Source organism: Beauveria bassiana (assembly GCF_000280675.1).
Source record: "Beauveria bassiana ARSEF 2860 unplaced genomic scaffold BBA_S00013, whole genome shotgun sequence".
NCBI classification, from domain to species: domain Eukaryota; kingdom Fungi; phylum Ascomycota; class Sordariomycetes; order Hypocreales; family Cordycipitaceae; genus Beauveria; species Beauveria bassiana.
This window is the reverse complement of record NW_007930848.1, coordinates 191,506-206,605: the sequence shown is the minus strand read 5'-3', so window position 1 is coordinate 206,605 and position 15,100 is coordinate 191,506. Positions and strand designations below refer to the sequence as shown.

General features: G+C 53.3%; 1 protein-coding gene across 1 annotated transcript; it reads left to right on the top strand.

The window, feature by feature from the left end:
* Positions 1–2,788: 2,788 nt before the first annotated feature.
* BBA_05176 (hybrid NRPS/PKS enzyme, putative) lies at positions 2,789–14,626 on the top strand (the record flags this gene model as incomplete). The annotated part of the gene is made up of 1 exon (XM_008600273.1): positions 2,789–14,626. The coding sequence occupies one exon, from the start codon at positions 2,789–2,791 to the stop codon at positions 14,624–14,626; it is 11,838 nt and encodes a 3,945-aa protein (XP_008598495.1).
* Between the last annotated feature and the right edge of the window lie 474 nt (positions 14,627–15,100).

Sequence of the window (15,100 nt, the reverse complement as noted above, 5' to 3'; positions counted from 1 at the left end):
CAATGTGAAGGGCTGCAGGAGGCGTGTTTAAGCCCCATGATGCCTTTCGACTCTTTGTATACGAAGAAGGCGGCAAGGTTGACTTTACCTTGTACCCTCGTGTCATCACTGGAATCACACTAGCTACTGTATGTAGTATGGCGAGGTCAAAGCCTTTTTTGCGGCTGAGGTTCGCTAACTGACCACTTGATCAATTCACCCGGTGGGGGGGGGGGGGGGGGGGGTCGAGTCGGTAGGTTAACCGTCGTCGGTGAAAAGTCTACACGGTTCAGATCCTTGGTCGTGTCAATCTGTCAATATGGAGCAAAAAGTCATGAGCCAAATTGAGCGTCTCGGCTGCACGGCAACTCTCCTTCACAAGTGCTGACGGGCGGATGCAGGTGTTGGCAAGTCTCAGTCAGCAAAATGCACCATCGTAACATGGGCAATGCCATAATCCGGTTTGTTGTCTCTGGAAAAGTTGAGAGTTTAATTTTAATTTTAATTTGTTCTTTCGCGGTTCTAGAAAAGTATCGTCGTAGCGACCAAGTTTCGCATCTGGCTGGGCTGGTGATTTCTCATTTCAAATGTAGTTGTCTAAACTGTATAGCAGAGCGTAAATTGACTAGTCACCACATTAAATTGCAAAACTGTCTGCCAACAAAGGATGATTCGCTCTTCAACCCATCACGAACAGAGGCGGCCTAAAAGAAGTTGTGAAATATATGCAGTATAATTTGATAGTCTGCATGTCTTGCTTCCCACGTGGTAAACATCAAACCTCAACCTAATCCGTAGGCTAATTCGAGACGGAGATGGCGGCCTGACTAAAATGGCGCCCGGCTAACTAACCACTAATTATTATCCAGGGGCGTGGCAAGTACTCGACGAATATCCTGAGAAACATGCTATTCTTCCGAATTCGCCATCTTGGCCATCTATGCTCTTGACCTCAAAGGGTAAATGCCCGGAACCCCTGTTTACGCAATGCACCATATGTATTACGGCCGAGTGGGATGGGCGGGAAGGTACCATTTCTTTTCCACAGCTTGGCTCGTTCAGATCGGTCCATAGATGATTATTTAGATCTGGGGTTGGTCATCCCACCAGGTGGCTTGGTGGCATCCAATCCACCCCCCTCCCCCCACCTCCATTTTGTCTGTGGCTCTCGCACTCTCGCACTGTGCTCCATCCCCAGTAAGCGGCAACTCTTCACCTTCATCCCTGGTCGCATCATCAGCATCGCTGACTTAAGCCTCTCCGACTTCCCATCGTGGTAACCAGGACGCCCTATTGATCTCATGCGGCATCAGATACCGGATACGTCACTCTTCAGGTGGGCTGAGCCAATGAGCTTCCAGCGCTTGTTCCCAGCCACTTCATCCACCCATCACCCATCCACGTCCATCGACACACCCCCCCCTTCCTGGAACATGCAAATGTTATCGAATTGTGCATGGAGCTACTGCCACGGCCTGCCAGCCAAGGCAGATGGAACTTTCTTTAACCCTTCTGTGCGTCTCGGGGTGCTATTCTTGGGCTCCAGCCAGTCAAAACGGTCGCCACACCTCCCTGGTTCTCGCGCACACCTTGGCTGACAAGCTATCTGTACCCCTTGCATTGGCCTTTTCTCTCGTGCCTGCTCTCTCAGGTCCCCTTGAATCTCATCCTGTCACCCCCCAACCGTCCCACCTCCATCAACCTCTTGGTTGGTCAGCATAGCCAGGGCCATAGGTTCGCGAGCCTAGACATGCATCTGCAGCTTCATGTAAGACAATCTGCTGCCTTTGCGACGGGCTGATGCTACTCTCCCCTCTCTTCAGCACGTTTCCATTTTGTTCCCACATCCTCGCTCCCCGTCCCCATCTCGGGTAAGCTCTGCCCATGAAGCTGGCCCTACGCGGCTCCGTAAAACGGCTCCGGCACCGTGATTATGGATGGCCACGACCAATCAGCGCAGCCGCAGCAAATGGCCCAACAGCTCCTACACTCCTAAAGGTAGGATTGCCATAGTCTCCCATCAGACCTAGGCCAAAAAAGCTCAGTTCGTCAGATTATTTCGGAATAGTATGACAGCTACCGCTCCTCAAAGCACCACATTCTACAGCTAACTTTGCAGCAGCAGCAAATGCTCTGCAGTAGCCCGACTTTCCAATATCAGCTCCCCAGTGATGGAGTCCTTCATCCTGAATTATGGATCCAGAAGAGCTGCACGGCGAGGCTACAACCAGCAAAGCGGCTTGTGAGTCCATCGCCATCGCCATCGCTACCTGTGCAGGCTCTGTCTGCCACACTCCCACATGGACGACTGCCCTGTCCGCAGCCACCCACCTCCCGTGACGGGGCAACCCTGGTCAATATGTGCTTATACGCCTAGTATCTTACCAAAGCATTTGGTTTGGGCCGCTCATCCGGAGGCTTTTAGCGTGTGTCTCCATACTACGCCCCGAGTGCAGCTTCACATAACATAAAGGCCTGTGCCTGACTGTTTCTTGACTTCCAAATCAGAACCATCGAGTCGCCCTTCCTCTTCGTGATAGCACCATTCACTTTTTTCCTCTCTCCCGTTGATTCGTATCTAACAAACTGAGAAATTCGAGCCCTATTTCTCTCTTTGCTACATACAATCATACAATCATACCATCGACCTTTTGTGCATACATTCCTCTTCACTAAACATACTTGTCTTTCACGATACATACATTCAAACCACAACCACAACCGCCAACATCTACATACCAGCAAACTATCACACCACCTTGATATTAGAAACGAGTCTATTCTTCTACAACTCATTAAAACTTACACAATGTCTTCGCACCAAAACGAGCCCATCGCCATCATTGGCAACGCATGCCGATTCCCCGGTGACTCTACTTCCCCCTCCAAGCTCTGGGAGCTTCTGAAGCAACCCCGTGAGGTTTCGCGCAACATTGATCGTTTTCAATCTGCTGGCTTCTACAACAAGGATGGACACTACCACGGCGCTAGCAACGTCCAGCACTCTTACTTGCTTAATGAGGATCCACGCCTGTTTGATGCCCAGTTCTTCAACATCCCTCCTGGCGAGGCCGAATCCATCGATCCCCAGCAGCGCATGATTCTCGAGACCGTCTACGATGCCGTTGAGACTTCTGGCCTGGTTCTCGAGAACCTCCGTGGATCAAATACTGCTGTATACGTCGGTGTCATGTGTGACGACTATGGCAACATTTGCTACGTCGATCAGGAGTCCATTCCCACTTATGCCGCCACCGGTACTGCCCGCAGTATTCTGTCCAACCGCGTCTCCTTCATCTTTGACTGGAGAGGCCCTTCGATGACTATCGACACCGCTTGCTCCTCGTCCCTGGTCGCCCTTCACCAGGGTGTGCAGGTCCTCCGCAGTGGCACTTCTCCCATTGCCATTGCCGCTGGTGCCAACCTCATCTTCTCACCCAACATGTTCATCGCCGAGTCTAACCTGAACATGTTGTCGCCCACTGGCCACTCTCAGATGTGGGATGCCAACGCTGACGGTTATGCTCGCGGTGAAGGTATTGCTGCTGTTGTCATGAAGCGTCTCTCCGACGCCATCCGTGATGGTGATAATATTGAATGCATCATCCGCGAGACTGGTGTCAACCAGGATGGCCACACCCCCGGTATTACCATGCCTAGCCAGGAGGCTCAGACTCGCCTTATCCACGAGACCTATGCTCGTGCTGGCCTCGACCTTTCCAAGCCCGAGGACCGCCCCCAGTACTTTGAAGCCCACGGTACTGGTACCAAGGCTGGTGACGGTGTGGAATCCAAGGCCATTTACAAGGCCTTCTTCCCCGAGTCGGACGACAAGCACGACACTCTCTGGGTCGGTTCTATCAAGACCATCATCGGCCATACTGAAGGTACCGCTGGTATTGCCGGTGTGATGAAGGCGTCTCTTGCTATTCAGAACAAGACCATTCCCCCCAATATGCACTTCAACACCCTCAACCCCGAAATCACTCCCTATTACGGTAAGCTCCAGATCGCTACCGCTGCTCAGAACTGGCCCAAGCTCGCTTCTGGTTCGGTTCCTCGTGCCAGTATCAACAGCTTCGGTTTCGGTGGTACCAATGCCCACGCCATTATTGAAGCATATGTGCCAGAGGCGCCCAAGGCGCTTACTCAGGCAGCCCCTGCTGTCGCCAACCCACTGGCCCTGACCTTCTCTGCTACTTCTGAGAAATCTCTGACAAACTTGATGGCTAACTACCTCGAGTATCTCACTGAAAACTCCGAGGTGGATATCGGTAAGTTGGCGTGGACCCTGCATGACCGCCGTTCCACTTTCAGCTACCGCAGCTCGGTTGCTGCGCAGACTCAAGATGAGCTCGTTGCCAAGCTGCAAAAGTCTGTAGAGGACCAGCAGTCTGGAAACTCTTCCGCCGTGACCCGTGGTACCTCGGCCAAGAAGAACCTCCTCGGTGTCTTTACCGGCCAGGGTGCTCAGTGGGCTACAATGGGTAGAGATCTCATTTCATCCTCCAAGTTTGCTGAGAGCATCATCGACAAGCTTGAGAAGTCCCTTGGTGAGCTTCCTGAGGGCGATCGCCCATCCTGGTCCCTCAAAGAGCAGATGATGGTCGACCCTTCCAAGTCGCGCATCACTGAGGGTGAATTGTCTCAGCCTCTCTGCACCGCCGTCCAGGTCATGCTGGTTGAAATGCTCAAGGTGGCCGGCATTGAATTCGACAGTGTCGTTGGCCACTCCAGTGGTGAGATCGGTGCCGCATACGCCTCTGGCTTTATCAGTGACACGGATGCCATTCGCATTGCGTACTACCGTGGCCGCTATGCTTACCTCGCTCGTGGCCCAGAAGGCCAGCGTGGTGGTATGTTGGCTGCCGGTACTACTCTGGAGGACGCTCGTGAGCTTTGCGATCTTCCTGCCTTTGAGGGTCGCGTTAGCGCTGCCGCTTACAACTCGTCTTCTTCCGTCACCCTCTCGGGTGACTTGAATGCTATTGAGGAGGTCAAGGAGGTTCTTGATGACGAGAAGATGTTTAACCGTCAGCTCAAGGTTGATACTGCCTATCACTCTCATCACATGATTCCTTGCTCTCAGAAGTACTACGAGGCTCTTGATGCTTGCAAGATCAACATCATGACCCCATCTGGACGCACCAAGTGGTACTCGTCTGTTTACGATGGCAAGGTCATGGAGCCTTGCGATGCGCTCAAGCACCAGTACTGGGTTGATAACATGGTCAACATTGTTCTGTTTGCTACTGCTCTGGGCGCTGCTCTCAGCAGTTCTGAGCCCAAGCTTACTCAGGCTATTGAGGTCGGCCCCCACGCCGCTCTCAAGGGCCCTGCCTCCACTGTCATTGAGGAGACCATCAAGTCTACTATCCCTTACACAGGCACACTGTCTCGTGGCCAAAATGACGTTACCGCCATGGCCACCTGCCTAGCCTACCTCTGGGCCCAGTTCGGCCGCTCTTCTGCCGACTGGAAGGCCTACTACGGCCTCTTTGCCGACTCTACTCCCAAGACTATGCTCAACCTGCCCAGCTACCCCTTCAATCACGAGCGTCTCTTCTGGTATGAGGCTCGCAAGTCGCGCGTCAACCGACTCCGTGAGGACCCTGCCCACGTCCTCCTCGGTACCCGCACCGACACTATCAACGAGCGTGAAATCCGCTGGCGCAACTACATCCACTCTGGAGAAATTCCCTGGCTTCAGGGACACAACATCCAGGGCCAAACGCTGTTCCCTGCTGCCGGGTTTCTTGTCATGGCTGTCGAGGCTGCTCGCATTGCTGGCCGTGCTGAAGCTATTCAGGCGATTGAGCTGAAGGACTCTGCTATCCACCGTGCCCTAGCCATTAGCGAAGACAAGGGTATCGAGACTCTTTTCACTCTCTCCAACGTCACCATAACCGAGACTGGTGAGGGTACTTCCGTCTTGACTGCTCGCTTCGCTTGCGATGCGTGCCTCCAGAAGCAGTCTGACAACTTTGTCTCTATTGCTAGCGGTGATGTTATCATGACCTACGGCACTCCTTCCTCCTCTGCTCTTGTTGAATACCCCAAGGAGGAGGGTCTCGGCATGCTTGACGTCGATGCTGACCTCTTCTACGCTTACCTTGCCAACATTGGTTACAACTACGCCGACATGTTCAAGGGTATCACTTCCCTTCGAAGAACCACTGACCTTGCTCAGGGTGTCATTACCACCAAGGTTCCTGAGGCTCTGGCCAACGAACCTATTGACCAGTTCCTCCTCCACCCTTCTACTCTCGATGTGGCTTTCCAGGCCATCTTCGCCGCCATCTCCTTCCCTGGCGACGGTGCTCTCTGGGCCTTGCACATCCCCACCACTATCCGTCGCGTCACTATCAACCCTGTGGTTTGCCCCATGAACGGTGGTGTTGACGAAAAGGTCCGCTTCTCCGCTACCTCTAACCGTGCCGATGATGGCACCTTCTCTGGCTGTGTCGACATCTTCCCTGTCCACAGTGACTTTTCCATGTGCCAGGTTGAGGGTCTTGAGGTCAGCCCCGTCTCTCCTCCTACTGCGAGAGATGACCGTCCCTTCTTCGGTCAGACCAACCACTGGCTCAGTCTTCCCGATGCCGACTCCTTCGCCGCTGCTCTTCGCATTACCTCCACCCAGGAGGCTGAGAAGTCTCAGCTCGACCGCCTTGCTGTCTCCTACCTCCGCAACATCCTGCAGTCCTCCGGCCACGAGACTGACCAGCTCAAGAGCTGGGCCCAGACTGTCCTTGCCTGTCTTGGTAAGAAGGATTCCCTGCCTGTTATTGAGCAGTCTGATGTTGCTGTTCAAGACAACTCTGTCTACAAGACCAACTTCAGCATCCTGAAGACCATTGGTGCTGGAATTGAGAAGGGTGAGCTTCCCCAGGGCTTCGATGCCTCTGAGCTTCTCAACACCTTCTACGAGAGTTCTCTTGGAGCTGCTGAGGCTCGTGAAGCTCTCGCTATTTTGGCCCAGCAGATTGTTCGTCGCTACCCTCACATGAACATTCTGGACCTCTCCAGCGGCTCTGGCAGTGTCACCAAGACCGTCATGGACAAGATTGGTGCTCTCTTCTCTGCCTATACTTGCACTGGTGCCACTGACGAGCACTTTGCCCAACTTTCCAAGGAGTACCCTGCCATCTCCACTCGGACCATTGACTTTTCCGAGGATCTCGAGGAGCAGGGCTTTTTTGCTGGTGCTTATGACCTTGTCATTGCCGGCAACGGTTTCCACAGCATCAAGGATAACGTCGAGGGCATGCAGAAGCTTCGCTCTCTCGTCCGTCCTGGTGGTTACCTCCTTGCACAGCAGATCACCAACTCTGACTCTGCCCACGTTGGCCTGACGGTCGCTAGCGTTGCCCTCCAGCCTGAAGAGATCAGCAGCACTTCGTCTCTGATTGCTGACCTCGGCGAGTACGATGACATCTTCCGCACTGCTGGCTTCTCTGGCATCGACACTGTCACTCCCGACTCTGCCAGTCCTTTCACTGTCTTCGTGACCCAGGCTATTGACCAGCAGATTCTCAATATCCGCGAGCCTCTGCAGTCTAGCAAGGTTGACTTGGAGAATGTTCTCATCATTGGTGGCCAGCGCTTCCAGGTTTCTCGCATGATTGAGACCATGAAGAAGTCTCTGTCTCCTTTTGCCAAGAACATCGAGACTATCCGCTCTCTAAATGACCTCGATGCCTCCATGCTGGCTACTCGCCCCTACGTTGTCTCTCTTACAGAGCTTGACGACCCCTTCTTCGAGAACCTTACCGACACAAAGTGGGAAGCTCTCAAGACCCTCTTCTTCCGTTCTCGCTACATCCTATGGGCCACTCAGGGTGCCAACGGCGACGCTCCCTATGCAAACGTCATGAAGGGTGTTGTTCGTTGCATGCTTGTCGAGATCCCCCATCTTCACGGCCAGATGTTTAACATTGAAGGCCAGCTAAAGCCCGAGCAGCACTCTCTGACAATCGTTGAGTCCGTTATGCGTCTGCACATTTCTGACACTTGGAAGGACAAGGTCCCGACCTATGACCCTCTCTGGACTGTCGAGCGTGAATACATGCTCAAGGATGACAAGCTCTGGATCATGCGCTACGATTCCGAGAACACCCTCAACGCTGGCTATAATGCTCTTCGTCGCCGTGTTATTCAGGAAGTCTCTACCAAGGACCAGGTTGTTGCCCTCACCCCGGAGAAGCAGCTTCAGCAGTACCGTCTGTCCCCCAAAGCCACTGTCGAGATCGAGGGCATCTCCAACAGCACTGTCACTGTCCACCAGTCCCTTTCGTCTGCTATCAAGGTCGAGGGTCTTGGCTTCATGCACTTGAGTGTTGGCAGAGAGGCCGAGACCGGCGCCACTGTTGTCGCCTTTTCCGAGAAGAACCAATCTTCTCTTACGCTTCCCAAGTCTCGCCTCCTCCCCATTGATGTTCCCGAGGGCAAAGAGCGCAGCCTTCTTGTTGCTATTGCCTGCAACATGCTTGCTAATGATCTCCTTGGCAAGGTTACTGCCGGCGACCGCATCGTTCTTCATGAACCTCCCACTGTCTTGACCAAGCTCCTGACTGAGCGTGTCGCCAATACTGGTGTCCAGCTGCTCTTCACCACCACTCGCAGAAAGGCTGCTCTCCAGGCTCAGTGGAAGCACATTCATGCCTACAGCACTGACCGTGACATGCGCCAGATCACTGCTGCCAACACTGCCATCTTTGTTGACTTTTCCAACAACGAGAAGCGCCGTGACGTTGTTGAGCACCTCACCGAGGGTCTGCCTTTTGGTACCCGCAAGTACGAGCTTGGTGATTTCCTGCCTTCCCGCTCTGTTCTCTACTCAGACAGCACCGAGGAGCAAGTCAGCACTGCTCTCGAGAAGGCTTACTCGACCGCTACGGCTGAGCGTAGCTCCGTTCCTTTTGACAATGTTGCCAACACCCGTGTCCAGCAGCTTGCTGACGATGCCGATCTGGCTGAGACTCTCACCACTGTTGACTGGACTGATGCTACTCCTTTCCCTGCCAGTGTGACGCTGGCCATGGATGAAGTCAACTTCCGCCCCGACCGCACTTATTTCCTCATCGGCATGACTGGTTCTCTGGGTCTGTCCACTTGCGAGTACATGATGGAGCGTGGTGCTCGCTTCTTTGCTTTGTCTTCTCGTCGCCCCAACGTTGACAAGCGCTGGCTGGAAAAGGTCAGCAAGGCTTATGGCGCTGTTGTCAAGGCCTTCCCTCTTGACATTACCAGCCGTGCCAGTCTCCAGAAGGTGCACGATGACATCAACGACACGATGCCTCCCATTGCTGGTGTTGCCAACGGTGCTCTGATTATGCGCGATGGCCTCTTTATGGACTCGAGCGCCGCTACCATGAACGAAGCTCTTGGTCCCAAGGTTGCTGGTTCCGTCTTCCTCGACGACCTCTTCTACAATGTTAACCTGGACTTCTTCATCCTCTACTCTTCTCTTGTCTATGTTACGGGTAACATTGGTCAGACTTCTTATGCTGCCGGCAACGGTTTCATGGTCAGCCTGGTCCACGGCCGCCGTGCTCGCGGTCTCAATGCTACCGTCATGAACCTTGGTGGTATTAGTGGTATCGGCTACATTACTCGTACTGACCACGGCATTCTCGGCAAGCTTGACATTCTTGGATATGGTATCATGTCCGAGCTTGACTACAAGTACTTCTTTGCCGAGTCCGTCATGGCCGGTGCTGCCGACTCGGGTCGCAATCCAGAAGTCTCTGCTGGCCTTCGCTATGTCAACAAGACGGAAAAGAACCCTCCCAAGTGGGTTGTCGACCCCAAGTTCTCTCACTACGTCATTGACCGCACTTCTCGTGATGGTGGCGACAAGGGTGGCGACAGTGCCATGTCTACCAAGGCCCAGCTTCTCGAGGCTACTACCGAGAAGGACGCTTTCAACATCATCTTGAACGCCCTCATGGCCATGCTTGGCAAGAAACTTGATCTGCCTCCTACCGAGAGTGTCCACTCCGATGTTGCTATTGTCGAGATGGGTGTCGATTCTCTCGTGGCTGTCGATCTTCGCTCGTGGTTCTCCAACGAGTTTGAGCACGACATTCCTGTTATCAAGATTCTTGGTGGTGCAACCCTTGCCGACTTGGTCGAAGATACTGTTGCCAACATGTCTCCTGATATCTGCCCCAACATCAGTGGTGGCTCTAGCGACGATGCCGAGGCTAAGCCCGTCCCTGCTGCTGAGGCTCCCATCCCTGTTGCTGCTGTCGATTCATCCAGCGGCGACTCGGCGTCTTCTAGCGATGAGCGTGAAAGTGCTACCTCTGTCGAGACTGCTCCTACCACCGCTTCCAAAGTCACCAAGGAAGTTATTGCTGCCCCCAAGCCTACCGTTGATGTTGCTCCCAAGCGTCACTTTGTCCGCGAGGAGAAGATGACTCATGGTTGCTCTCGCTTCTGGTTCCTTCGCCAGTACCTCGAGGACTCTACCTGCTTCAACGTCCTGGTCCAGACACGCCTCAACGGCAAGATTGACTCTGCTCGTCTCCAGGAGGCTGTTCGCAAGCTCGGTGCTCGCCACGAGTCTCTTCGAACATCCTTCTTCGTCTCTGAAAAGGGTGAGCCCCGCATGGGTGTCATGTCCGACTCCCTTCTCCGCCTTGAGGTTGAGAAGGCTCAGGAGATCAGCCAGGCTGAGAAGGCCTACAAGGACATGATGGGCTACAACTTTGACATTGAGCGTGGTGAGGTCATCCGCATGAGCCTTCTCTCCCTCTCTGAGACCGACCACGTTTTCATCTTTGCTGTTCACCACATCGCCATGGATGGATTCTCGTTCAACCTCATGATCCGCGATCTCGACATGATGTACCAGGGCAAGCCTGTTCCTCAGACCCCTGCTCAATTTACCGACTTTGCCATCCAGCAGCGTCGCGATGTCGAGGCCGGTCGCATGCGCAACGACATTGCTTTCTGGAAGAAGACCTTCTCCAACATCCCTGATCCTCTTCCTCTCTTCCCCTTTACTGGTGTCGGCAACCGTATGCCTCTTGTCAAGTACGAGCACGAGGAAGTTGAGATTAGCCTGGACGCCGCCATGGCCCAAAAGATTCGCAACCTCTGCCGCCAGAACCGCTGCACCACTTTCCACTTCTTCCTCGCTACGTTTCAAATCTTCCTTAGCAAGTGGCTCGAGGTTGACGATCTCTGCATTGGTATCGCCGATGCCAACCGCAGCGACATCAAGACTTTGTCCACGATTGGTTTCCTCTTGAACCTTGTTCCCCTCCGCTTCAGTGCCCTCAACGGAAAGGCTCCCTTCTCCAGTGTCCTTGCTGCCGCTAAACAGACTGCTTACAACAGCTTGGCCCACTCGAAGCTTCCCTTTGATCTTCTCCTTGAGGAGCTGAACCTCCCCCGCTCTTCCTCCACTAGCCCTCTGTTCCAGGCATTCCTTGACTACCGTCAGCTGGCTGTCAAGACTCCTCCTATGCTGGAGTCGAGTGCTGAGGGCGAGCAAAACTTTGGAGCTACCGCCTATGACGTTGTCCTCGATGTGACTGACTATGCCATGGCTGACATCAAGATCAAGTGGCAGACCCAGAAGGCCCTCTACAATACCAAGCACACCGAGGCCATGATGGAAAGCTACATGAACCTGCTCAACCACTTCGCCAACAGCGCCACTTCTTCTGTTGAATCTGCCCCTCTGTACCGCTTTGAAGATGTCAAGGCCGCCGTCGAAGCTGGCCAGGGTTCCCAGTTTGACGGCCAGTGGCCCGAGACCCTCTCCCTGAAGATTGACGACATCTCTGCCAAATCTCCCGAAAGCATTGCTCTCGCCGATGTCTCGAATAATTTCACATACAGCTCGATGAACCGCTTCATTGACCAGATCATTGAAGAACTCGTTCAGGGTGGTGTCAAGCCTGGCGACAAGGTCGGCATCTTCCAACAGCCCTCTAGCCTCTGGATCAGCTCCCTCCTTGCTGTTTGGCGTGCCGGTGCTGTCTATGTTCCTCTTGATCCTCGCAACGGTGTTCCCCGTCTTGCTTCCACTGTTGGTGTTGTCCAACCCCAGGCCATCATCCACGACAATGCCAACGCCAAGGACGTTTCTTCTCTTGCTGCCCCTGCCAGTGCTAGCATCATCAACATTAACAATGTTCGCAAGAAGGATGCTACTGTTGCTCACCGCCCCAACCTTTCGACTGGCAACTCTTCTGCCATTATTGTTTCCAGCTCTGGCTCTACCGGTGTCCCCAAGTGCATCGAAGTCCGCCACTCCAGTCTCCTTAACCTCTTTGAGGGTGACAGCAAGACCTGGAAGCTCGGTAGCGCCAAGGTCCTCCAGCAAAGTGCCTACAGCTTCGACATCTCTCTGGACCAGATTATGACTGCTTTCGTCAACGGCGGCACTCTCTACGTCGCCTCCGAGGAAGAGCGTACTAACCCTGAACTGATTGCCAAGGTCATTGTTGACAACAACATTAACTACACCACCGCCACTCCTTCAGAGTACTCCAACTGGATTGGCTTTGCTTCTGAGACCCTTGCCAAAGCCTCTAGCTGGCGCATTGCCAACGTTGGTGGTGAAGGCTGGAACAGCAACCTTCGCGATTCCTTTTCCAACCTCAAGCTTCCTGAGCTCGTGATCCGCAACAACTACGGCCCTGCCGAGGCCAGTGTCTGGGCTACCCGCTACCCCATCGAGTACCCTGGTAAGGGCACTCTCATCCCCGCCGGCCCTGCGCTTCCCAATTACTCTTTCTACATCATCGACAAGAAGAACAATGTTGTGCCCACTGGTGTCCAGGGTGAGATTCTGATTGGTGGTGCCGGTGTTGCTGTCGGATACTACAAGAACGCCGAACTCACCAAGGACAAATTTATTACTGACAAGCATGCCACTGAGGCTCACACGGCCAAGGGCTGGAACCGTGCCTACAAGACTGGCGACAAGGGCTATCTTACCGAAGATGGTACTCTCGTCGTTCAGGGCCGTATCAGTGGTGACACGCAGATCAAGCTCCGTGGTTTCCGTATCGAGCTTGAAGACATTGAGTCCACCATTGTCCACGCTTCTCAGGGTGTTCTTACCCGTGCTGTCGCCAACGTTCGTGGCGACGGCCCTGCTAGCTACCTCGTCGCCTTTGCTGAGTTTGCCGATGGCTACCCCGCCGAAGAGCAGGACGCTTACCTTTCCAAGCTCATTTCCAAGCTGCCTCTTCCTCAGTACATGCGCCCCAATATCATGGTCCCGATTGTCGACATCCCCGTCAACGCGCATAACAAGGTCAATCGTCTTGCTGTTGCTACTCTCCTCATTCGCACCGCCTCTTCTGACGACAGCACCAACACTGAGCTTACGGAAACTGCCAAGACGATTCGTGACATCTGGGTTGATATTCTCCCTGAATCGATCGTTCAGAACACTACCCTCAACGCCTCCAGCGACTTTTTTGTCCTTGGTGGCAACTCTCTCCTCACTGTCCGCCTCCAGTCTCGCCTCCGTGAGATTTATGGTGTCTTTGTTCCTCTCATCAAGATCATGGAGTCTTCTACACTCTCTGGTCTCGGCAACACCCTCGACGATCTCCTTTCCAACCAGGAGATTAACTGGGATGTCGAGACCGCCCTCAGTGATGAGATGCTGAGCGTCACGCCTGCCAATACCAACACTACACGTCCCAAGACTACTGATCTGACTGTTATCCTCACTGGTGTTTCCGGTTTCATTGGTCGCCACCTCCTCCAGCGCCTGATTGAAGACAAGAATGTTTCAGCCATTCACTGTGTGGCTGTTCGCAACATTGAAATGGATAGCCCCTCTCGTCAGAAGATGAAGGCCCTCATTGCCTCCACCAACAAGGTCCAGCTCTACCCTGGTGATCTCTCCGAGCCTCGTCTCGGTCTCTCTGAGGCCGAGTTTGACACTCTTTCCAGAAAGGCCGACATGATTGTTCACAGTGGTGCCAACCGTTCTTTCTGGAGTGCCTACGACATGGTTCGTGCCCCCAATGTGCAGTCTACCAAGGAGCTTGCTCTGATGGCTGCTACTGCCCTCCGTGACTCCAACAAGGTCGTTCCCTTCCACTTCATGTCTGGTAGTGAGGATGCCGGTGTTGAGCCCTCCACCGATGGCTCCAACGGCTACGTTGCTTCCAAGTGGGCCAGCGAGCAATTCCTCCAGCGCTTCGCTGACCAGCTTGGTGTCCCCGTCCACGTCCACCGTCAGCTTCCTGTTCCCGAGGGCCGCACCGCACAGGGCGAGGAACTCGACAGCATTCTGCAGGAGTTTGTCGATGTTGCTGCCAAGATGCCAGAGCTTCCCAATCCTGACACATGGCGCGGTTACTACGACCTGATCCCTGCTGACCGTCTCTCTGACGACGTTGTTGATCTGGCCATGTCTGGTCTGGTATCTACAAGTAACGCCTTCAGCAAGCACTCTCACTATAGCTCTGTCCGCATGGACATTGGCGAGGTGATTAAGAAGATTGACTCGCTAGACGAGTACAAAAACACCGACCGTCCTTTGATTCCTGCCCACGTCTGGGTTGGCAAGGCCAAGATTGCCGGTTTCAGATACCAGTTCTCCACCATGAAGATGTCTTTGCAAGACGCCGAGGGCAAGAACATGGGCTTCCTGGAGCGGTAAACAGTCTACCCTCTAAAAGGATCTTTACTTTTTAATCAGATTGGCAGCATGAGGCATAAAGTGCCCATCTACATCCACTCCTCGTTTCTTTTCTTCTTTTTTTTTTCTTTCTTTTTGTATCAAAGCGTCATAGATTTCTGATTTTTCATGATTGCATGGCATTTGTGCATTTATTTTCCTTTTTGTTATATGTAATGATGGTACAAAATACAAATCATTAGGGCTCAACAGTTATTCGTCGTCTTGGTTGTGATTGAATTTGCTGGTACTTGTAGATGCAAATGAGTTTTCTGGTCCGCAAACAGAGTGCGAAAGCGACCAGGTTCGAGGCAAATAAAGCAACAAGTAAAAGAACGGCCCGAGTAAAACTCAAAAAAAAAAAAAAAAAAAAAAAAAAAGTTAAAATGATGGAAGGATGTCAATATATTTTCTTGTGGATGACACTGCTTTGTCTTGCTGCCTTTCTTTGGGAGG